The sequence below is a fragment of the Pelobates fuscus genome, chromosome 9 (genome assembly GCF_036172605.1).
Source record: "Pelobates fuscus isolate aPelFus1 chromosome 9, aPelFus1.pri, whole genome shotgun sequence".
Taxonomy (NCBI): domain Eukaryota; kingdom Metazoa; phylum Chordata; class Amphibia; order Anura; family Pelobatidae; genus Pelobates; species Pelobates fuscus.
In genome coordinates, this window is record NC_086325.1 from 152,397,002 (window position 1) to 152,423,326 (window position 26,325).

Genomic DNA, 26,325 nt, shown 5'->3' on the forward strand with positions numbered 1-26,325 from the left:
ATATTGTTTAACTGCAGGGGGTCTAGAACTACAATTACAACTTGCAAATTCACTATCCCACACTCTTGTTTAGACTTAGAGCACACTGTGGGGTATTTAGTTTTAAGATATGGTACAACCTCATCATCTTGTTGTATAGAAGGTGACACTTCACTCTGTTTTACAGTTATATCATGACTAAACTATCTTAAATTATTAGGTTTAACCACTCAACCTGTTTTGCTCTCACCTAAAGCTTGCCATAAAACCAAATTTAATAACTTACATTTTTAAAGGCAAGCGTGTTTTATTAGAGTCATTCCTGCTCCTGTTTCTAATAAAACTCTGTTATTTTTCCCTCTAGTCTTCCATAAATATATGGTCGCCCATCTTCACTTCGTTATCAGCATGATAGATCTGATAATAGCTAGGGGTTTCACATCCCTATTTATTGGTGAGTTTAGGCAGATTTCACTTGCTGAATTTCAATGGCATTTAACATCAGTATACACTCTTCACATGAATTTGATATGTGAGGGGGGGTTGGTTGAAGATGTATGCTCTGTTTTTACAGCTGCCACTCTCTGTAGATTCTTATGGTCTGGGAAATTCAATTTTCTTTCCCTTTCACTGGGTAAGTTTTTTCTTCATATTTAGGACAATATCTCCTAACATGACCTTATTGGTTGCAATTATAGCATACCATAGAATTACTCTAATAAAACCCTATAATATCTATCTTGGGGTGTGGCCGAATAGTTTTTAGTACCCTGGTAATTTTGTTAATTTTGTGGTCTTTCCTTAAACCTCACTCTAAAATTACCATATTCAATTAATAACCTCATTTCTCCTTCTACCTTCTTCACTAGACACATTTTTAATAGGGGCCAGTCCTGCTGAAGTATCCCTAGACAAAAGTGTGTCTGTGCAACATTTTAGTTATTCCTGTGTTTTTCCTTTTTAACAATTGCAAGGATTTCATAATTTTCATAGCAGCAACATCTCTTAATCTAGCTCATTTGGTTACCCTGATGTTATAGAGACATATTCACTAACACTCTGCCTATGTTACTCTTTAGACATAGTAGACTGTTTTGTGTCAGTAATCAAATTCCATGCCTTATTCCTTAAATTAGCACAAACATGTATATCATAATTTTCTCCATTTAAATTAATCAAAAATAGAAAATTCAAAACTATTCAAACCAGTTGCACACTGTACAACCATTAGCAATATATTTGGAAACAATCCCTGCAACTAAACTCTGGGCTTTTCACATTCTTTATCCTCCAACACATCAATGAGTTAATTTTTAACCCCTTTACTTAATGAGGCTGGCAGCCAGATCAAACGACATCTGGTGGCTACCACATCACTAAATTTTTATTTTATTCATTTCACCTTCAAAAACCCTCATATTGTAAAAAGGTCCTCTCTGCTCATCATATTTAGACACATTTTTAATCAATCTGGCTAATCTGAGAGTATCCATCTGACCCTTTTTCTTGCACAATTTCCCCATTTTCCTATATCTTTTCTTCTCTTCTGCCCTTTTCACACAACTTCTACTTCCAAACTAGAATCCAAATCTTTCAGATTTTTCCACAAAATATCTGTAACATTCCCCAGACTAACAATTTTTGCAAATTGTCAAAATTAGTAACAAAGTCTAATCTTGGACATGTAAGAAATTGTTTAAGGGTTCTGTCTAACAGATCAGTCTGATTCTTAAGCATTTCTTTCATTATATTAAAATCTTAATTTCCTTGACATTACTTAATCCTTTCAACAACTGCCGAGAGTCTGAGTTTTTGTTTCAACTAATGTTGCATCCAATGCACTCTCAAAAGAGAGCCATGGGGGGCGATTTCCTTCGTTTAACACTTTTAAAGAGATTTACAGTTTAACTAGGGGCTAGGTAAATTACTAGACCTTGCAACAACACATATATTTTTCAATTGTTTTTAACAACACATTTCTTTTTTTGTTTCGATGTATTACAAACATAACAATTACTGGTCTTTTTAAGTTGACACCATTCCTTTATAGAATCTTTAGTTTCCAGAAAGCCTTTTGCCAGTAATGCAACTTTTTCTTTCCCTTTTAACCACATTGCTTTGCTCATTACCAGTTAATCTGTCTAACCATTTCAATACACAATAGCGTTTTCAGGATTAACTCTTTTACAGACAGATCCTGTTACATTTGACAGCAGTCTTTTGCTGCCAATCCATAATTAACTAAACAGTTAATACAATTTGTTTCAATATACATATGAGCAACTTCTACAGACATGTTAAAGACACATACCCTTGAAGTATTTGATTTCCACAGGTGTGCGCATCATCTGATGGAAGAATACTTTTTGGAATATGTAGTTATTTCTTGAGAATCCTCCGAAATGCCATCTTCGATCTGCAATTCGTCATAACATTTATTTCTTCATAAATAAAGTATGGATAAAAGGATCCAGATTGTCATCTCAATTATTATCGTCAAAATTATAATATATTATCAATATATTATCGTCATATTCTTCCGTCAGTACTGAGCATTTCCACGTTCGAACGATTTTTCCCCTGCGCAACTCTATTTTCGCATAGTAAAACTGAATGTTTAAATAAAGGATTTTTGGGATGCCATCCTGCTGTATCAGTCACTTGTGTTTCTCCTGTTTCAAGCCGGGTACTAAAGCTTTTTCTTCAGGGAACAATTTCAACTTTTCTTCAGTGATTTTCTTATCTTCTTCTAGTAATCTTCTTGTAGCTTGTAGCAGTCATAATTCAGGCTTAATTCAAAAGTTTGCTGTTGTTGGTGCTGTTGGTGCCCGCATTCTCCACCATTAAATGTAGGAAATTGGCATTCCGTGAAATCTTTGTTTGTCACATATCAGTTTTCATAACAATCGAATCAAATATCTTGCAGTTAACTTATGTTTATTCAAACATAACAATCCATCTGGTAATAACAAATGTCTTTAACATTCTTTGTCCAATACAGAGAGCAATTTTCTAGATGTTATCCATTTTTGATGTTAAAGGTATTGGCCACGAATTCTAAACTACAATCAGTTTTATGGGTTTAAAATTCAGTTACAGAGGGGAGTATACATAAGATTGCCTTACTTTAAAATAAGTGGCTATCTTAGAAAAAGGGGAGTTACTTAGCATCATTTGAAATCTATGATTAAAGTCATACGTTATATTTGGCGGCAAGCTATGTAAGACAAAGAACTTCTATATACATGATGTAATGAATAATTGCCTGTAGAAATGTGAGTCTTCAAAGGAATTCAGGCTTTCAAGGCTAGGTCAAAGGTTACTATAAACAAGCCCTTCAACATCACTCTTAAAGTGAACCAGATGTGGTCTCCATTCCTATACAATGAAAGTCTGTAATACTCTATAGGCCAAGGTATGGCTTCTCAATTTCAGTGTTCTTGAAGCAATCCGAATAAAACTTATAATATTTATATCAACACATTAAATACATTTAAAGTACATAATAATATTTTTCAGTTAACAGCAAATCTCTCACAATATATAGACGTGCTGCTACAACCAGTTGTTAAACTCTCGAAATCTTATCTTAAAGACAGTAGTGATCTCTTGAGAACAATTCAAGGGATCACGTGGAGAAAAGGTCTGTGGCTAGTTACCTGTGATGTAACCTCATTATACACCATAATTCAACACGACTTAGGAATACAAGCCATGAGACATATTTTGTATGAAAATCAGAGTTTTAACATGGAACAGGTGGAATTTCTACTAGAATGTATGGATTTTATATTGAAACATAATTTTTTCTGGTATAAGGAGGACATTTTTTTTTACAGATAAATGGAAATGCCATGGGGACTAGGTTTGCACCCAGCTATGCCAACATTTTTATGTCATATTGGGAAGAGCTGTTTATTTGGCAAGGGCACTGCTGGGTAGCAAACCTAGTCCTATACAAACGGTACCGTATTTATCGGCGTATAACACGCACCGGCGTATAACACGCACCTCATTTTTAGAAAGAAATTCCAGGAAATTTTCCCCCCTCCCATAGTATTCCCCCCCCTCATCCCATAGTATTCCCCCCTCATCCCATAGTGTTCCCCCTCATCCCATAGTGCCCCCCTTTCCATAGTATTCTCCCCCCCCTCCCATAGTATTCCCCCCTCCCATAGTATTCTCCCCCCCTCCCCTCCCATAGTATTCTCCCCCCTCCCCTCCCATAGTATTCTCCCCCCCTCCCCTCCCATAGTATTCTCCCCCCTCCCCTCCCATAGTATTCTCCTCCCCTCCCCTCCCATAGTATTCTCCCCCCCTCCCCTCCCATAGTATTCTTCCCCCTCCCCTCCCATAGTATTCTTCCCCCTCCCCTCCCATAGTATTCTCCCCCCCCTCCCCTCCCATAGTATTCTCCCCCCCTCCCCTCCCATAGTATTCTCCCCCCCTCCCCTCCCATAGTATTCTCCCCCCCATAGTATTCTCCCCCCCCTCCCCTCCCATAGTATTTCCCCCCCTCCCCTCCCATAGTATTCTCCCCCCTCCCCTCCCATAGTATTCTCCCCCCTCCCCTCCCATAGTATTCTCCCCCCCCTCCCCTCCCATAGTATTCTCCCCCCCCATAGTATTTCCCCCCCTCCCCTCCCATAGTATTTCCCCCCCTCCCCTCCCATAGTATTTCCCCCCCTCCCCTCCCATAGTATTTCCCCCCCCTCCCCTCCCATAGTATTTCCCCCCCCTCCCCTCCCATAGTGTACTTCCCCCCTCCCATAGTGTACTTCCCCCCCCTCCCCTCCCATAGTGTACTTTCCTCCCCCTCCCCTCCCATAGTGTACTCCCCCCCTCCCCTCCCCTCCCCTCCCATAGTGTACTTTCCCCCCCCTCCCCTCCCATAGTGTACTTTCCTCCCCCTCCCCTCCCATAGTGTACTTTCCTCCCCCTCCCCTCCCATAGTGTTCTTTCCTCCCCTCCCATAATTACTTACCTGTCCTGAAGCGTGGGCCGGCTTCACAGCGCGCACCGCGGTACAGGAACTTTAATTTAAGGTTCCGGTTTCCGGCGGGACTGAAAGGAAGTGTGCACACTTCCTTTCAGTCCCGCCGGAAACCGGAACCTGAAATTAAAGTTCCTGTACCGCGGTGCGCGCTGTGAAGCCGGCCCACGCTTCAGGACAGGTAAGTAATTATGGGATATCGGCGTATAACACGCACCCACGATTTTCCCCCTATTTTCAGGGGAAAAAAGTGCGTGTTATACGCCGATAAATACGGTATATAGATGACTGCTTTTTTTATCTGGGACGGCACAGAGGTGGAACTGTTGGAGTTTTTAACATATCTGAACAATAATAATTTTAACTTGTTTTTTACATATTCCTACAGTAAAGGACATGTGAAATTTTTAGACCTAGTTTTATATGTGGAACAAGAGATGTAAAAATCCAAAACCTTTTTTAAACTAGTTGATGTGAATAGCTTTATTTGAACATCCAGCTGTCATTTTCCTTCCTGGTTACAGAAGGTTCCCTACAGCCAATTTTTAAGAATCAAAAAGAATTGCACAGAGGAAGAAGTGTGTAGGGACCAAATTCAAAAAGTGAAAAGACAATTTTTAGACAAAAAGTATGATTTGGATCTACTTGATAGAGCATCGGAGAAAAAGCACCGAGAGAGAAAAAGATAGACGAAAATAAGGAAAAGTTTTTCTGTCCTCTCATCTTCAACTTTAATGCCCAGACTAACTACATCAAGAAGGCAGTACTTAGAAATTGGGACTTGTTGAAACAAGACCAAATAATGGCTCCAATGTTACCACCAAAACCCAAAATTATATTTAGGGGAGCACCGACGTTAAAAGATAAACTAGTCCATAGCCATATTAGACCGTCTCCTGAGAAACATTTTTTAAATTCTCACCTAGGTTTTTTTAAATGTGGGTCCTGTAGAATATGTAAACTAGTAGGTCCACCTTTTGGGGCCACTCTAGAATTTACATCTACAACCACTAAGAAAAAATATAAAATAAAGGAATGCATAACTTGCAATTCCAAACAGATCATCTACTTATTGAGCTGTACTTGTGGTCTACAGTATGTGGGGCAAACGAAACGAATGCTTAAGACAAGATTGGGAGAGCATGTGTATAATATTAACAGAAAATTCGAAAAACATTCCTTGTCAGAACATTTTAGCACACACCACAATAGTAATCCAGCATCTCTATCCTATTGCGGAATCCAGAAGATCAAAGTCCCCTGGAGGGGGGGAGATTTAGTGAAAAGTTTAAAACACAGAGAAACTTATTGGATTTACACTTTAAAAACCCTAACTCCATTTGGACTTAATGCCGAATTGGAAATAGCACATATTTTATGATTTGATATAGATAATAGAAATCAGATTTTTTAACAGGATCAATACTATAATATTTTTTACAAGCCCTTTTTTATAAGTCCTTTTTTAATTTCAATGTTTTTATTGATATTTGGTTGCCTATCCTTATTAGACCCTGAAATATGTGAGATATCCCTGGCTGAAAAGTTCAGAACACACAGGCTGAATAAATTAAATAAAAAGAAAGTCTGTGCCTTTAAGGAATGTCTGCACATATTCACCATCAGAAGCATATAAAGACGAAAAGAACATTTATTTTTCGTTTATGATTGTATTATCCCACCTATTATCTCTTGAAAATGAGAGGTAATGTGAAATAGAAATTGTTAGTAAAATACATTGTTTATTATTTTTATTGCACAAAAGATCGGAGCTTAATTGCTCTGCTAGATGTATAAGACCGGGCTGATGTAAAGAACCAGACATAATTAACTACTCTTTCTAATTTAAAAATTCATCTAGGATATACTGACGTTTCTAATTATGTTTGAACTGATGAAAAATTATAATAATATGAATCGCCTATGAGTTTCCCTAACTGTATATAAGATTGGAACCTAATTGTCCCATTGATCAAGGAGAATCAAGTTGATTCTAATTTGTTCAACGGAACTAACCACCCATCATGTTTATAAGTTGATTTAAGTTTTATTACTCATGTTTTAATTACGGATATTTACATGATTGTTTTATCACTTATTACATGTGGAGATTTGTTTAGGACACATTTGTGTCTTTATTATGTTTTAATTGAAGGACAAAAGAGAAGAACATATAATGTTTAATATGTAATTGTTAATAATTCATTTTTAATTCTCAATGTATAAAACATTAGAACCTAATTGTTCCACTAATCTCATAAGATTATGTTGATTTGAATGATCTATTAGAACTATCCATCTAGGATGTTTAGAAATTGATTTAAGCTGTACAATTTATGTTTCAATTGTATACATCTATATTAATCGTGCATATCTATATTAATCAAAACGATATATAGCTATGAGACTGGAAATATAGCAAGAACCAGAGAATACGTGGTTAAATTTAGGGGGCGGAGCCTAACCAGCAAGCGGACAGGTCGTGCTCTGCCTGAGCTCCTGCCGTCGAGCGCACAATCCCAGGTTTAATCCAAGCTGATATGCCTCAAACCTTTGGTCATCTGGACCACTACACTGGGGTGCGCTCCCCGAGCCTGACACCCAAAATTGACACCCAGGTCTACCGGGAACCGCAGCAGCAGAGCGAGGCCTACCGCAACTGGCGGCGGGGAATGGCGGCCGCTTTCCCGCCAGCCGCATGAAACTGCACAAGAGTATGTACAGCTCCCTCCCCCCCCTATGGACCGGTGGGGGATATTCCGGTCCCCACCAGACGGAGTGCCCTCAACCCCACAACCCCCGATTCTGCGAGCGAAGCATACAAACAACGTGGGGCTCGGAACCTCCAAAATGGCGGACACATCTGCTTCAAATAAGCGAGACACAATCCTGCTTACCTGGCAGGGCACTGACGAGAACAATAGAGACCCCAAGATGGCTGATACTATGCAGGCCCCCACCACACGAGACCTACTGGAGCCACTCGAAGTCCGACTTGACAAGCTGCTTGCGGACTTCTGGAGGAAGGTTGAGAGCAGACCGCAAACTGCAAACACGCAACTCGACTCACCTCACCCTCCAAGATGCTCACCAAACCGGCCCAGTCCACCCCAGAGACATAGGCCTCGACAGCATCCTGCCTTCTTCCTAAAGTGCGATCCCGGGCCGTGTGCTAATAAAGGCCTGACCCCCTCCCAAACACTGAGAGGGATAAGGGTTACACCTTGCAAGCTACCAAAGCGCGGGGCTACGCTCCGACTCCAGAAGCAACGGGAGACCACGCTCCAACACAGGCGGAGGAGGAGACCCGCGCGTCAACTACTGCCCCAGCAGAGACCTGCTAGCTCTCTCATCAAGCGACAGCACCCAGGGGCCAAACAGTCCTGGAATACCGGCGTTTACAGACGCAAATCAGCGACCAAGCAACAGGTCGGGGAAAACAGAGCCTGCCGCCTTACCAGGCAGGCAAGGTGCCTGAAGCACGCAACATGCCAGGCTCAAGAAGGGACGAAGCACATACCTGCCTGTCGGCTGAAACTGGACTGCTTCACTGAGAGGAACGGCCGCTGGCCGCACTACCAATTAATGACCATGAACTTATTTAGGACTAAGTGCTCCCTCCCTCGTGCTACTCTAATGCTTGGTGCACTACACTAGTAACCTTTCTTGTTTGATTTTTTACTCTTATGTTTCCATGCTTAGTTAGCCACTTTGCAATCCTAGGCCAATATCATAATAGCCTACTATATAGCACATTCCGGCAGGGGTAGATATTAGATGCCTTAACAGCCTGACAGATCAAGATATTAACAGCTTGAAATGTATTACTCGTGTTATGCCTACAGCTTTATTTTATTATTATTATTTACTCTCAGGCGCCAGCACACAAACCCCGTGTGATCCTTATCTTTTTCCTTGTTAAGTTGTTGTTAAGTTGCTCGAGCAGCTCACCTTGCCTAGTGGCACTCAGATCTACACAGACCATCACAAACTCACACTACATGCTTAGCCAGAGTTTAATAGGTGTCTCACAGGCTGCCGCTCTTGAATATCACTCAGGCAGTAAACACACGACATACCCCACAGCTGCCAGCATGCTATACTGCTAGCGAATATGTAGACAAAAACATGCCTATCTGTTTAGTAATAGACCCGGTCAGTCAATATAGCCTGCACACTATACTGTTAAGTTTTACATACTGACCAACATTTTAATCTTGACTAGTCTCACTGTGATCGACATCACAGACTTACTGACATAACTGACCAAGCATATTTACTCTGTGACTCTAATGTCTCTGCTGAAGCACTACCGACTACCCAGTTAGGCCTCTATATATATAGAAACGCTTTCTCAGATGCATAATCCTACGATCAACAACCTTTATTGTATACATACCTAGACTAGCATGTTGGCGTGTTTGCCACTTACTTTTAGCTACCAAGCTTGATTACTTCGTATTATAGCATGTTTATTAATCACTACTAATCGATGATACCTCAGGTCTTGTTAATTCCATATTATAAAAAATGTGCTGTTTTGAAATGCCGCAATGTACAATGCTACGACTACGCTTGCAGCAGCTGTTGTGGCTCTGCACGCTTACTGTTATTCCAAGCACAAATAAAATAAAGAATTAAAAAATAAAAAATAAATAAATAAATTTAAATGCACCAGATGATTTTCTATCCTTGAAATTTTATAATTGCTAGAGATATATACGTAACTGCAATCCCCCAGAAAACTGTATCTTGAGAAAGCTTGTTTGAACGAGCGAAACGCGTAGATCGTGTTCTGGCGGGATTTTTGAATTTGGAGAGACTGCAGTAATACTGGCTAGTTGACGTCTCAGTGAGGATCGATCCGAGTGCACAGGACCGGTCTGGAATTAACACCCACGGAGCGGTAATCTTACATCTACCAACTAATATTCTGCATTTCTACACTTTTATTGTGAACCTTAGAAATAAGTTTCACCATTCTTTATTGTAAGAGGTCTACTTATGGGGGGATTATCGTATGGGAAATAAAATGTTGTAACTGTATTACACTATGAAAGTATCTTTTTTATTAAAGGTTGGAAACATATAGAGACAAAGGCTTTCTACATCAATTACTGTTACAACTATCAAATCCCTGCATACATTTGAAAGCACCCCATTAAGATTACTACCGGGACTCTTTATTTAATAAATTTCTTTTGTTGACCCCTATACAAAAAATAGGGGTATATTAACTAAGCGCTGATACTGTTTTTATCCATTTGTGTCGTGTATGATGTTTTAAAACTTGGGAAGGTTTTTGGTGTATCTAGCAGCTTTTTGTATATTAATTTTTTCTTGTGGATAATGGTAATTTGAAGCATTTGCTTAGAATATCCACTATACTACCAATTTCCGTGCGCTCTCTATAATCTGCTTTTTTTCATTATGGATGCATGCATACACCCACCCATACTGTCAAGTATTTTCCTATTTTCCTATCAAGATCGTGTAATTGAAAATCACTTATTTAGAATGAGTTGTCAATTAGTTTATTTTCGTTTCTTATAGAGGCCAGGAAAACAGAGGGAGAGGGTATATTCCTATCCACAGGGGAAAGAAGTCAAGCAGGAGGAGGTAAGAATCTTTGACAGTTGATTAATCAGATTGAAAATAAAATAAAAAGGTGTATATCACCTGAAAACAAATTAAATTAAGAAGAAGGTAAAATCTACTAAGCAGTCTTTTATCCAGTATGTGTAGAAAAAAATGAAAGCCTGTGAAAAGGGGAATATAGAAGAGTAGGAAAATCAAGTAATACAATCTGAATGAGTACCTAAAAATCAGTTAAAAGATCCAAGATATTAGTCCTAATCACATAGAATTTAAGGAATAAAAAATATATAAAATAAGATTTGCAATAGCTTTATTGACAGAATATAATTTAAAAGAGAATAATCCCCTGTCTTTATTGGAAAAACGTAAATACCTAAACAAATAATGGCACAACAATGTAGTGACTCAATGGCCCAGCTATATTTGCAGTAAAAGCAAAGGTTTATCCAACATTGTTGCAAACACCGGGAACAGAATTAAATGATCTATTTATTAGTAATTTGATAAACTTGCTTCCTGTGCTCTCATTTAGATATGATACATTACAGGGCCCCAAGAAGTGAAATGAGAGCTGGTGATTGACGATGTAGATCAACATAGATATATTTACGTGTAGGCTATAAGCCAATTACTGCAATTGTTGGCTCCTAATAATTCTGCATATTCCCATCGCAGTGTCAACCTCTCGCTGGCACTGCACTGCCGCTGCTCATGGAATAATATAATAATTTAAAAAAAAAGCATAACCCTATTTACGACTGCTTGATGCCAACAAAACCCAGGCCAAATTAACCTAAGCGTAATTATAATTCCCAGTAATAAAGTAATGCAAATAATTATTTATCCTTCTAAATGAGTGAAACTGTGGTTATTTGTCAGAATAAAATTGAGCCATTTTAGTTGCTGTTTAGGGTTTAATTACACTGTCAATCTGTTTATATTTTCAGATGATCATTAGTGTTGGTATTAATTGACAACTACATTGTTAAGGAATCCATACCTGTTATAACTAAGACGTCAATTCTCCAAATGGTCTCAGAAATCTCCACTTTGTTTAATCCATACAGGAAAACCAAGACACTCCAATCACGAGGCCTGCAAGAAAACATTTGTTGAGCTTTTCTCTGGTAAGCACCGAATGGATTTAGTTTGTAAATATGGCATTCCTAATTGGAGTGGATGGTAGTCAACAAGGTATGGAGATATGTAATATGTTAAAGATCCACATGATAAGATACAAGGTGTCATAATCTGCATACGAGATAAGGACACAAAAATGGCACAAAAATTGTTCAACTTTACCATAGTTACACGTTATAGGGGTTTGTCCTTTGTCCACCTGATAAATCTTCTTTGGCATAGCCAGTTTTTCAAATGCCTTTATCCATCAGAACAGCATCCCAACCTATCTTAGGCCTTATACTGAAGCAAGGAACTCAGCCTCTTATGTCCTGTATTGGTCCCTGGTTTATAAACCCCATTACACTGAATGGCACAGTGTAACATAGTGATGGTTTTATAAGAGCTTGGTGCGGGGATGCTAAGCATTGTACACCTACCAACTGTCACATTTTTAGGTGAAAAAGACACATTTTATAGCACAGATGACTTTTTCCTACCACAATGTTCCTCTTCTCTAGGAACTAAGACTGTTTATGGATGAGTACATCACAGAGATCCACTACAACAGAACTCTCGCTATTATGTGCAGTGTGTATGGGTGTTTCACAGAGCTACACAGTATAACAATTCACAGCATTGTGCATAGTGTATGAGTGTATAACAGAGCTCAGCAGCAATACAACTCACAGAGAGTAAATTGAATGCATAACAGAGCTTCAAAGCTGTTGTAAACAAAGTCCTGCTCCTTTCATGAATGGCAAAACTAGTAAAGCGGCTATGAATAGAATTCAAACTAAAGTGAGATTTTGTGTGATGGCCCCCTTTCTAGCCAAACCCCTTAAAACACAGTTATTCATACTTTATACATTTGAAATATTAAATGGACACAATGTAAAACACTAGGTAGTAAAACTAATACAGAGTTATAAACTTGAAGTAAAATGTCTGTATTGGATGGATCCACAGTATGGCGTACGGGACCAAGAGGGAGTGACTACTGTGGTTTCTACCTTCCAGAAGTGCAGACCACATGCTCCTCTACCAGACAACCAAAGAGTAGAGTTGAGCGGACACCTGGATGTTCGGGTCTGGCGGGTTCGGCCGAACTTTGAAAAAAAAGTCCGTGTTCGGGCTCGAACTTGACCCCGAACCCCATTAAAGTCAATGGCGACCCGAACTTTTGGCCACAAAAATTCCTCTAAAAAACTCCTGGAAAGGGCTAGAGAGCTGCAAAAGGAAGTAAAATGGGGATAAGAGTAGGACAAGTGCTCTGCAAACAAATGTGGATAGGGAAATCACTTAAAGGACCACTCTAGTGCCAGGAAAGCATTCTCGTTTTCCTGGCACTAGAGTGCCCTGAGGGTGCCCCCACCCTCAGGGACCCCCTCCCGCCCGGCTCTGGAAAGGGGAAAAGGGGTAAAACTTACCTTTTTCCAGCGCTGGGCGGGGAGCTCTCCTCCTCCTCTCCGCCTCCGTTCCTCCCCGTCGGCTGAATGCGCACGCGCGGCAAGAGCTGCGCGCGCATTCAGCCGGTCACATAGGAAAGCATTCATAATGCTTTCCTATGGACGCTTGCGTGCTCTCACTGTGATTTTCACAGTGAGAATCACGCAAGCGCCTCTAGCGGCTGTCAGTGAGACAGCCACTAGAGGATTAGGGGGAAGGCTTAACTAATTGATAAACATAGCAGTTTCTCTGAAACTGCTATGTTTATAAAAAAATTAGTTAACCCTAGCTGGACCTGGCACCCAGACCACTTCATTAAGCTGAAGTGGTCTGGGTGCCTAGAGTGGTCCTTTAAAATAACATAAAAATTAAAAATACAGCTGAGCCATAAAATAGCACTAGATGGAATCTTTGATTTTAGCTTTGGAAGAACATAAATCAAAATCTAAAGCATGGCTGTCAGGAGGATCAACAGAATTATTAATTTGAGAGAGGGTTGGAGTGCAGGGTATTCTCTTTCATTGTTCAAACTGAGCTCAACTCCTGATGCATGGAGAAAAGGCCTTCACAAGTAGGCATGTGCATGGGGAAAATTTTCGGTCCAGTTCGGCATTCCGAAATTTGGGACTTTTGCAATTCGGGACTTCGGCAATTCGGCACTTCGGAACCTCTTTTGCCGCCGCTTAGTAGATAACTCCCTAATTCCCACGGTATTAGGGAGTTATCTACCAAAAGGCTGAAAGACCTAAATTGGTCTTTCAGCCAAATTTACTAATACTAAGTAAAAATTAGTTAGTATTAGTAAATTTTGCCCCTACTCGCTATACCACAAGTAGGGGCATGTCTAGTAAACAGTGAGCAGCCTGTGGCTGCTCACTGTTACAAATAAAAAATAAAAAATAGGGTCCCCCCTTTAATCTAAAGGGGGTCCTATTGCTCCCCGGGCCCCCACCCCTGAGTGGCGTGTGGGGGCCCTACAGTAAAATAAGGGGGGACCTAATGTCCTCCCCCCTGGCCCCCACCCCTGAGCGGTGGGTGGGGCCCTAAATACAAATAAAGGGGGGACCTACAGTCCTCCCCCCCTGGCCCCCACCCCTGAGCGGTGGGTGGGGGCCCTAAATTATAATAAGGGGGGACCTAATGTCCTCCCCCCTGGCTCCCACCCCTGAGCGGTGGGTGGGGGCCCTACAGTAAAAAGGGGGGGTCCTATAAAAAAGTTACCTCCCCCCAGGTGACTAGGGATCCCCAAACCCCTAGTCACCCCCTCCCCCCTAAAAAAAAATATCCCCCTACCTATCCCCTTCACCCTAAAAATAATGAGGGGGGGACCTTTAACTAAGTTCCTGTAAATTAAATAAAACTTACCATTCGATGTTTTCTTTCTTCTAAAATCTTCTTTCTTCAGCCCCAAAAAAGGACAAATAAAAATCCATAAGAACCGACGCAATTAAAAAAAATTAAAATAAACAAAAACGAGCGCAAAAAAAAATAATCCATCTTCACCCATGGAGGGCTCCGCGCAGACTGAGCTCTGCAGGGCGGGGGAAGGCTTATAAAGCCTTGCCCCGCCCTGCAATTAGGCTCAGAGCACTCTGATTGGTGGGTTTAAGCCATCCAATCAGAGTGCTCTGACAGGTAAATGAAGAGACTGACAGGTAAGTCTCTACATTTACCTGTCACAGCACTCTGATTGGTTGGTTTTAAATCCACCAATCAGAGTGCTCTGTGTCATTTTACACAGCGTGGGAAAGTTCTTTGGAATTTTCCCACGCTGTGTAATTTGACTCATAACTCTCTGATTGGTGGATTAAGTAACTGAGGCGGGGGCGGCAACAGGTCCTTTTTTTTAATTATTTTTTTTTTTTAACAGTGAGCAGCCACAGGCTGTTTAATAGTGTTTAATAGTGATGTACCGAACGGTTCGCTGGCGAACATAGCGTGTTCGCATTCGCCACGGCGGGCGAACATATGCGCGGTTCGATCCGCCCCCTATTCGTCATCATTGAGTAAACGTTGACCCTGTGCCTCACGGTCAGCAGACACATTAAAGCCAATTAGCAAGCAGACCCTCCCTTCCAGACCCTCCCACCTCCTGTACAGCATCCATTTTAGATTCATACTAAAGCTGCATTCTTAGTGAGTGAAGGGAAAGTGTAGCTGCTGATGATTTGATGGATAGCTAGGCTAGGGTATTCAGTGTATTCAGTGTCCACTACAGTCCTGAAGGACTCATCTGATCTCTGCTGTAAGGACAGCACCCCAAAAAGCCCTTTTTAGGGCTAGAACATCAGTCTGCTTTTTTCCTGTGTAATCTAATTGCAGTTGCCTGCCTGCCAGCTTCTGTGTCAGGCTCACAGTGGATACTGTGCCCACTTGCCCAGTGCCACCACTCATATCTGGTGTCACAATAGCTTGCATTTAAAAACAAACATTTTTTTTTCACTGTAATAGATAGAATAGCAGCAAGCATATGGGTGTCAGGCCTTCTGCGTGTACTCTGCCAACCTCTGCCAGTGTACTTTGCCACTCTAATCTGGTGTCACAATTGCATGCCTTTAAAAAGAAAAAAAAGTTTTTCACTGTAAGCTAATAGCAGTCAGTGTCCTTCAAGCGGGTGTCAGGCCTTCAGTGTGTATTCTGCCAACCTCTGCCAGTGCACTTTGCCACTCATATCTGGTGTCACAATAGTGTGCCTTTAAAAAGAAAATGTGTGTAATCTGATCGTACAACGCTTTGTGCATAAGTACCCAGGCTTACAGGACGTCCTGAAGCAGGCCAGGATCGAATTGGGGATGTCCGGAGGAGTACTCACAGATCACTGTTCAAGGTCTGTTTGTCTGGATAACCCGTCAGCATTGCCATTTTGCTTCCCAGGGCGATAGTGAATTGTAAAGTCTAAAGGCTGTAGCGCCAAACTCCAGCGCAACAGCCTGGCATTGTCTCCTGACACTCTGTTCAGCCACACCAACGGGTTGTGATCTGTGAGTAAGGTAAACAGTTGTCCATACAAGTAAGGTTGCAGCTTTTTGAGGGCACACACCACCGCCAGGCACTCCTTTTCAATTGCAGTGTATCTACTTCCCTGGATAAAAGTTTCTGGCTTAGATAAGCCCCGGGTTGCTCGCCGCCATCTGCTCCGACTTGGCTCAGTACTGCTCCCAATCCAAACATAGAAGCATCTGTATGGACGAGAAAGCGTTTAGTTGGATCAGGAGCAGAAAGTACAGGTAATTTAATGAGCGCCGTCTTGAGCTGTTGGAAGGTCTGTTCACACCCTGAGGCCCATACTACTATCTTGGGGAGGTTTTTATGTGTTAGATCCGTGAGAGGTTTAGCTAGGGTGCTGTAATTAGCTATGAATTTCCTGTAGTACCCTGCGGTACCCAGGAATGCGAGGACCTGGGTTTTAGTGCGGGGGGTTGGCCACTTGGCGACTGCCTCTATTTTAGTGGGTTCTGGTTTCTGTAGCAGGCTCCCGACCCTGTGCCCTAAGGATTGAACTTCTGCCATTCCTATATGGCACTAACAGGGCTTTAGGGTCAGTCCGGCCTCCCTAATCCGGTCTAGTACGGGTCCTATGTGGGTCAGGTGTTCGGCCCAGCAGCAGCAGCTAAAAATGGCTATATCATCCAAGTAGGCGCAGGCATACTCCTGAAACCCATCCAGTAGCCGATCTACCATCCTCTGAAAGTTAGCCGGGGCATTCTTCATCCCGAATGGCATGACCTTAAACTGATACAGGTCAAACGGGGTGACAAATGCCGACTTGGAGATGGCGTCCTCGGCTAATGGAATTTGCCAGTACCCCTTGCACAGATCTATTGTGGTGAGGTACTGGCCTCTGGCCATTTTGTCTAGGAGCTCGTCTATCCGGGGCATAGGGTAGGCGTCTGAGGTTGTTTTATCGTTTAGCCTCCGGTAGTCCACACAGAAACAGGTCGTGCCATCCCGTTTCGGTACTAGTACTACCGAGGAGGCCCAGGGGCTGTCAGAGTGTTCTATCACCCTGAACTGCAGCATTTCCGTATATTTTCTTTAACTGCTTCGGGTATGGGATAGGCGGTTTGGCGAAGGGGGGTCTGGTCTAGGGTTTCAACTTTGTGAGTGGTTAATGGAGTGTACCCAGGTAGGTTGGGAAACGTGGCCCCCTTGTCCTGGGACCTGGGTTCGCTCCTGGGGGCTAACTGTACTTCTCCCAGGTCTCCGCTCTGGCCCTATTGGTCTAGGAGATCTGGGAGTGGCAAATTATCATAATCTTCAGTGGCAGGTGCACAGATCACAGTTACCTCTTCCGTGCGCTCGTGGAACCCGGTGGATTCCTGAGGTACTTCCCTATAGGCAAACATCAAGTGGGGTAGGAACCTTTCCAAGTCTGAGTGTCTATGAACGTACGGATCATCTGTTTAAGTGTTCCATTAAACCGTTCACAGAGCCCATTGGACTGGGGGTGATAAGCGGAGTTCAGTATTTGCTGAACCCCACATATCTTCCAGAGTTGTTGTGCAACTTTGGCGGTAAACTGGGTGACCCTATCCAAAATAATTTCCTTGGGAAATCCCACCCGGGAAAATATTCGCATCAGGGCATCCGCTGCCGTCTCTGCGTGCACATTAGTCAAAGCTATTGCTTCTGGGTACCTGGTGGCATAGTCCACCACGGTCAGTAATTATTTCTTGCCGGAGGGGCTGGGCTTGGATAGGGGTTGTGACGAAGTGCCCTTCGCCACTTGGGCCTGGAGAGGACTGCTTGCCAGCCTCTTGCCATGTGATTATGGTCCCTGGGAGATTGGGCCCTTTTAAAAAAACTTATTCGGCCCTGGCAGAGTGCATGTCACTCATTCTGGCCCTTTGAACACAGTGGGGCCATTCGGTACTTGCCCTGTGTGAGCGGTGATACCCCCAGATAGCTATGCCATGGAGCCTATTCATGTAATGAAAGACTATGGGAAAGACTTTAGCTCCATGGCAATTGAACTGTGTGAATGGGATCTGCACGCTGTTCGGTAGTTTTGTGCGTTCAGATCCCAGCTATCTGGGGATATGTTACATGTCTGTGTGTTATGTATAAAAAGTAACTTTATGTATTTTAAAGTGTTGCCATGTGCTCAATGGAGTCTGCCTCTATCCCTGGATAATTGGATTACTTCCCCCCATTGTCTCCAGGATAGAGGCCTCTGTAAAACCTGTGTGAGCCAGATTTTGCCATGCTGCCAGCCAGGGCCCAAAAGATACTTTTACTAATTTTTGAACCCCTGGTCTGATTCATGCCAATTTTTAATATGTTGTTCCCCTGAATGGATTGATTGTGGATATGTATTTTTATGTGAATGTGATATATGGTTTTAAAGTTACAGAGTATGTGTGGAAACTGTATTTTTACTGTATGTAATAATTATGTTAACTGTTTATCTGAGGGGAGGGGATGTGTGGGTTGTACTGCTACTTGATTGGTTATTTTATGCCTCCCTTGGGTGTGTCCTGTATGTGCACAACTGTAATAAAAACCAGGCTGGGTGTGCCAGCACCTCAGACCACTGCTTGACCCTCAACACGGAGCCTTGTCTCGTTCTTGGGGGGATTCACTGTATGCTGCTGGAGATTGATTGCTAGGAGTGTAAGCTGATGTCTGCTTTTCCTGTTCGTCTGCTAGCAGCTATTCGTGAGGTTCCAGTTTGGAGTGCTATTTTGTATCCTGTTCGGGAGTTTGGTGTTCTGCAGTAGCTGTGCCTTTCTCTCAGAAAGGGGCATATCGCCTAAACGGATTTTAACCCCTTGTCTGCTGAAACGGTCCGTTACAATTGGTGGCAAGCGGCGGGATCGTTCCTACAGCCAGAAGGACAGCTACAGGAAACACCATTTCTTTGGATTTACAAGTGGGGGCAACGCATGTCCCAGTACAGCGACTCTAAAAGCAACAGAATGGAACCAGCATGTTATACGAGGAGGAGGACCTGGATCGCCAGGATGCATTAAGGAAAAGCATCTGGTACCAGGCCCTGGATAATGTACAATACCAGCAGGGTGAGAGTCTCCCCAGTGAAGAGCAGCGGTTGCAGAAGCAAGTGGCCCTGCGGATGCCCTTCCTGGGAGAGCAGCCCCTGGAGGAATGGGTGAAGGAATTGGAGCTCCGAGTATGGCAGGAGATTTGGCTGGAAGATGCCTACCAGGCACTCTGGTGGTATATGGCACAGTATATACCCTGGACAGCCGAGCATGACAAGCCAGAGGGAGAGGAGTTTGATGGTCCTGGCTTGTTATGGGAGTCCTTTGCAGAGACGGACTTCGGGAGCCCTGCGCAGACCAGACTTCAGGACATTTTCTACACAAGGGAGGCTAGGCATGACTGGGATGACCCCCATGAGGTAGGGCAAGACCTGCTTCACCTAGCAAACATGGAGTGGGAACTGGAGCAGGACTACCGAGGTCTCTTCCACTCCATTGAGAAGATTCAGCAGGACAGCAAGAAGACAGATCCAGTTCCAGACCCATTCAGCTGGGAAGATATTGTTGAGATTTACTGGGAGGAACCCCAGGCGGCAGGTGGAGATGGGACCAAGGTCTCTCCACCGGTATTGCAGGGAATTGGGAGCCCAAGCTCCATTCCCAAGCGGCAGGCTGAGTTACAGGGGGCAGAGACAAGTGGTCCTGTCCCCCAGCAGCAGTGTACCTTGCAGGGAGAGGAGAGCAGCGTCCTCCCTTCCCAGCGGCAAGGTGAGCTACAGAGATGCTGGGCGGTCGGCTCAGATCCCCAGCGGCAGTGTGATATACAGGGAATTGGGAGGCCCAGTCTCCATTCCCCAGCGGCAGAGTGTCCTACCGGGAATAGAGAGCCCAGTCTCCTTTCCCCAGCAGCAGGACTCTGTATTGGGAGCAGAGACAGTCGGTCTCCCTCCCCGTGGCTGGAAGTATGTATGGGAGAGGAGCTGGTTACCCCCTCTCCCCAGCGGCAGCTTAATGTACCAGGGGGAGACAGTAAGCCCCACAACTGTGCAGATGGGACCGTGGTCTCTGCACATACAGCACAGGGGGTAGGGATGGTCGGTCCTGCCCCCAGCGACCGGGCTGTTTAGCCAAAGAGGAGACAACCGGTCTCTCTTCCCAGCGGCAGCCTGATTTCCAGGAGGAGGTGATGGTGGATCCCTCCACCTTACAGCAACCAGCGTCCTGGGGAGTGGAGGCAACCGGCCTCCCTCTCCTCCACCAGCCAGAGGTACCTGAGGTAGTGGACCTCATAGATTTGTCCTGGAGACACACACAGATGGCAGGTGGAGATGGGACCGAGGGAAAGACTTTAGCTCCATGGCAATTGAACTGTGTGAATGGGATCTCCGCGCTGTTCGCTAGTTTTGTGCGTTCAGATCCCAGCTATCTGGGGATATGTTACATGTCTGTGTGTTATGTATAAAAAGTAACTTCATGTATTTTAAAGTGTTTTACTGTCTTTGTGTAACCATGTGCTCAATGGAGTCTGCCTCTATCCCTGGATAATTGAATTACTTCCCCCCATTTTCTCCAGGATAGAGGCCTCTGTAAAACCTGTGTGAGCCAGATTTTGCCATGCTGCCAGCCAGGGCCCAAAAGATACTTTTACTAATTTTTGAACCCCTGGTCTGATTCATGCCAATTTTTAATATGTTGTTCCCCTGAATGGATTGATTGTGGATATGTATTTTTATGTGAATGTGATGTATGTTTTAAAGTTACAGAGTATGTGTGGAAACTGTATTTTTACTGTATGTAATAATTATGTTAACTGTTTATCTGAGGGGAGGGGATGTGTGGGTTGTACTGTTACTTGATTGGTTATTTTATGCCTCCCCCTGGGTGTGTCCTGTATGTGCACAACCGTAATAAAAACCAGGCTGGGTGTGCCAGCACTTCAGACCACTGCTTGACCCTCAACACGGAGCCTTGTCTCGTTCTTGGGGGGATTCACTGTATGCTGCTGGAGATTGATTGCTAGGAGTGTAAGCTGATGTCTGCTTTTCCTGTTCGTCTGCTAGCAGCTATTCGTGAGGTCCCAGTTTGGAGTGCTATTTTGTATCCAGTTCGGGAGTTTGGTGTTCTGCAGTAGCTGTGCCTGTCTCTCAGAAAGGGGCATATCGCCTAAACGGATTTTAACCCCTTGTCTGCTGAAACGGTCCATTACAGGGGTCCTATAATATCTACCGCTACCCTACTGAATGATTTCTCAATTATGGGAAGAGAACGGAGCCGGGCTTTGTATCAGTCTCCCCTCTTCCCTACCCTCTGGCAGGTATCACAGGTCTGGCAGTATCGCCTGACGTCCTGTGAGATACCTAGCCAGAAGACGTTCTGGGTCATGATAATAAATAAAAAGAATGAGACAGTGCTAGATAACTATTAGGCAGCAACCTTAAAAAAGGGAATCCCTCAAACCCTTTAAGACAAGATAAATAAAAACAATAAAAAAGGCTGCGCACACAAAATAAAGTCCAATTAAAAGGAAAGGAAAAAGTCCAACAGTTTTTTCTTACAAGTGTCCTTGGTTGATGAGGTCTTCTACTATTGTAGTGGTTCCACTTGTTATGAAAGATAAAAAGAGAAAGAAGGGCAACCAATGGTGTAGTATGTAAAATTCAAATGTAGGCGTAAAAAATAATAGTATAAAACTCACATTTACCAGAGCTAATGTCCAGCTCTGGAGTTAAGCACGTACAGCGGTTTAATCCCCGCTTATGGGATATACAGCAGGTTCCTCTCCGTGAATGGTATCCAATTCTCGGGATAAAAGAAACAGCCAATAGTGCTCACTGTGTGGCAGTATTGATAAAATAATAAAAGAATGTACTTACAAAGTAAGAGCAGACCCACTGCTCTATGATGACAGCTTGGGTGGATTGATCCCCACCTGAGGATTTCTTTAAGTGCAGGAAACTTCCAGGAACTTTCAAGGTTTCTTATAAAACCAGTAAAAATAAATAAAATAACAATAAAAGGCCAGGGTAAAAAAAACAAAGGTTATGTGTCTATAAAAAAGATAATTGGCACAAACAAATGACCAAAAATGCTTTAATATATAAAAAACACACTATTTAAATTTCCATAACGCGTTTCGTCACAATTTGAAAAAGTCCTTTTGTGATGAAACGCGTTATGGAAATTTAAATATTGTGTTTTTTATATATTAAAGCATTTTTGGTCATTTGTTTGTGCCAATTATCTTTTTTATAGACACATAACCTTTGTTTTTTACCCTGGCCTTTTATTGTTATTTTATTTATTTTTACTGGTTTTATAAGAAACCTTGAAAGTTCCTGGAAGTTTCCTGCACTTAAAGAAATCCTCAGGTGGGGATCAATCCACCCAAGCTGTCATCATAGAGCAGTGGGTCTGCTCTTACTTTGTAAGTACATTCTTTTATTATTTTATCAATACTGCCACACAGTGAGCACTATTGGCTGTTTCTTTTATCCCGAGAATTGGATACCATTCACGAAGAGGAACCTGCTGTATATCCCATAAGCGGGGATTAAACCGCTGTACGTGCTTAACTCCAGAGCTGGACATTAGCTCTGGTAAATGTGAGTTTTATACTATTATTTTTTACGCCTACATTTGAATTTTACATACTACACCATTGGTTGCCCTTCTTTCTCTTTTTATCTTTCATAACAAGTGGAACCACTACAATAGTAGAAGACCTCATCAACCAAGGACACTTGTAAGAAAAAACTGTTGGACTTTTTCCTTTCCTTTTAATTGGACTTTATTTTGTGTGCGCAGCCTTTTTTATTGTTTTTATTGACGTTCTGGGTCAGCCTGTGCTCAGTACGGCTGATCCTTAAGTGCCCAGACAGGGGATTGTCGTGGGCGATGTGTAATAACTCCAGTCTATATTTTCTCGGCACTATCAATTGCTTTATGGGTAAGGGAATGGATCCGAACACTATTTTTTCTGTGTGCCGGTACAGCAGCCCCTTGTCCCAGGTGTACCTTTCCCCTTCTAATCCTGCCTGGTCTTTATTAATACGATCTTTGTAGATCTGCAGGGAGGGATCTAGGGCCACTTCAGAACCGAATTCTAGGGGGGATGTCCAGGGCGTGACATTGGGCATGGGGGTTACATTGCTTACCTGAGCCTCAGAGTGGTTAGGCGGAGCTGAGGTGCGGGCCTGCTGCCGGCTCACAACCGGATACGCCTCTTGTACTGCGGTTTGAGGAACAAAAGCTGAAGTCAGCTCCCCAGGTCGTTGCCCAAAATAACGTCAGCGGGTAGGTCCTGCCTGCATCATCCACACCTCCACGTTTCCGTGCCCCGCTCCACAATTCAAATGTACCTTGGCAGTGGGTAATTTATAAATGGCTCCCCCTGCCACCCAAACAGCAACACAGTCTCCAGTTAGGAGGACAGACCAAGCATCTTTTTCCATCTCATGGTTCCTAAAATCGATGCCATATACACGTCCCCTGATAGGGGACGCAACAGGGATTAAACTGATAAGAATAGTACTACTTAACACACCTTATAATAATGCAGAGAGAGGCAACGCAGAGAGAGGAGTCTGAAGAAGAGGAGTCAGAGGAGGAAGGTGGCTTTGAGGAGGTGGAAGACCAAACACAGCAGATGTCCCAGGGGGCTTGTTGTCACCTTTCGGAGACCCTTGGTGTTGTACGTGGCTGGGTGGAGGAAGAGACCTTCAATGACATCAGTGAGGACAAGGAACGGGACATGGCTAGCTTGGTATCCAACCTTGTGCAAATGGGGAGTTTGCGGCTGTTGAAATGGACTGTTTGCGGTTGTTTGTGGTGTGTTAAACGTGGAGTTTTGTCTGTCACTGTGAAGCAGGTGTAACCCTTACACTACCTGGTCGATTCAACATCATACAGTAGGTCCCCCCCTCATTAATTTTATGGCCCTCAACCACCGCTCTCGGGTGGGGGCGGGGGAGAGGACAGTTGGGTCCCCCCCTTATCCTTATTTACTGAATATTCCCCCGTATAACAATGATTGGCATTTAGTGAATATTCCCTATTCTGCTCGGTGTCAGTGTGTATCAGGGTCTCTGAGGACAGGTGTCAATCCAAATCTGCCAAGTGACCCTATGTAGGGGGAACAGTCCCTATTCTGCTCTGTGTCAGTGTGTATCATGTTCTCTGAGGACATATGTCAATCCATACCTGCCAAGTGACCCTATGTAGGGGGAACATTCCCTATTCTGCTCTGTGTAAGTGTGTATCAGGGTCTCTGAGGACAGGTGTCAATCCAAATCTGTCAAGTGACCCTATGTAGGGGGAACAGTCCCTATTCTGCTCTGTGTCAGTGTGTATCATGGTCTCTGAGGACAGGTGTCAATCCATACCTGCCAAGTGACTCTATGCAGGGGTAACAGTCCCTATTCCGCTCTGTGTCAGTGTGAATCAGGGTCCCTGAGGACAGGTGTCAATCCATACCTGCCAAGTGACCCTATGTAGGGGGAACAGTCCCTATTCTGCTCTGTGTCAGTGTGCATCAGGGATCCTTAGGATATGTGTCAATCCATATCTGCCAAGTGACCCTATGTAAGGGGAACAGTCCCTATTCTGCTCTGTGTCAGTGTGTATCAGGGTCTCTGAGGACAGGTGCCAATCCATATCTGCCAAGTGACCCTGTGTAGGGGGAACAGTCCCTATTCTGCTCTGTATCAGTGTGTATCAGGGTCTCTGAGGACAGGTGTCAATCCATATCTGCCAAGTGATCCTATGTAGGGGTAACCGTCCCTATTCTGCTCTGTGTCAGTGTGTATCAGGGTCCCTGAGGACAGGTGTCAATCCATATCTGCCAAGTGACCCTATGTAGGGGGAACAGTCCCTATTCTGCTCTGTGTCAGTGTGTATCAGGGATCCTTAGGATAGGTGTCAATCCATATCTGCCAAGTGACCCTATGTAGGGGGAACAGTCCCTATTTTGCTCTGTGTCAGTGTGTATCAGGGTCTCTGAGGACAGGTGTAAATCCATATCTGTCAAGTGACCCTACGTAGGGAGAACAGTCCCTATTCTGCTCTGTGTCAGTGTGTATCAGGGTCCCTGAGGACAGGTGTCAATCCATATCTGCCAAGTGACCCTATGTAGGGGGAACAGTCCCTATTCTGCTCTGTGTCAGTGTGTATCAGGGTCTCTGAGGACAGGTGTCAATCCATATCTGCCAAGTGACCCTATGTAGGGGGAACAGTCCCTATTCTGCTCTGTGTCAGTGTGTATCAGGGTCTCTGAGGACAGGTGTCAATCCATATGTCAAGGTGTCAATCCATATCCATTGTGATTTAGGAATCTTAGGTGATTTATGCCCTTTATGGATTAAAACCAGACTCTGCATCAACTGTGTAATTTTCCATGGGAGTTTTGCCATGGATGCCCCTCCGGCATGCCACAGTCCAGGTGGTAGTCCCCTTGAAACAACTTTTCCATCACTATTGTGGCCAGAAAGAGTCTCTGTGGGTTTTAAAATTCGCCTGCCCATTGAAGTCTATGGCGGTTTGGGAACGTTTTGAGTCAGATCGCATTCGCCGTTCGCAAACCGAAAATGTTATGTTCGCGACATCACTACTGTTTAATAGACATCCCCCTGCTCACGGTATAGCGAGTAGGGGCATAATTTACTAATACCAAGTAATTTTTACTTAGTATTAGTAAATTTGTCTGAAAGACCAATTCAGATCTTTCAGCCTTTTAGTAGATAGCTCCCTAATACCGTGAGAATTAGGGAGTTATCTACTTATTCATCCCTGTCATTACATTGACTATCTATGTAACTTACATTTTATATGAATGTATGTTACTTAATTGTTGTGTTGCAAATGCTTACAGCTTCAGCTTACAGCTGAATCCTGGCTATGTTTGTATACTTTTTATTTAAAATTGTATACAATGTAATATTCTTCTTCTTTCGCTGGATAAGTATATTAGTACTTAGGCAATACTGTGCTTCGGAAATTCGGTAATTTCGGAACTTCGGGACCTCGGCAACTTTGGACATTCGGAAGTACCCGAATGTCCGAATTGCCCGAAATTCGTCCGAATTCATATTCGGACCGAAACAAATTGCACATGTCTATTCACAAGCCTCTGCTAATGTGTACCTAGTTTATACTAAGTGGCCCATAGGTTGAGGAGGCGGTGACTGTGGGGGTAGAGGAGGAGGATGAGGTAGCCAACACTGTTTTTAATGTTTTTTGTTTTTTTATTGT

The 26,325-nt window shown here is 43.2% G+C and overlaps 1 protein-coding gene across 1 annotated transcript in view; it reads left to right on the forward strand.

Annotated features, from left to right (window-relative positions):
- The window catches only part of LOC134573201 (uncharacterized), a 159,920-nt gene that overhangs the window by 115,049 nt on the left and 18,546 nt on the right, over nt 1-26,325 (forward strand). Inside the window, exon 6 of the mRNA XM_063432782.1 lies at nt 11,638-11,697. Coding sequence (XP_063288852.1) covers nt 11,638-11,697 — 60 coding nt within the window. The remainder of the gene's footprint in view (nt 1-11,637; nt 11,698-26,325) is intronic.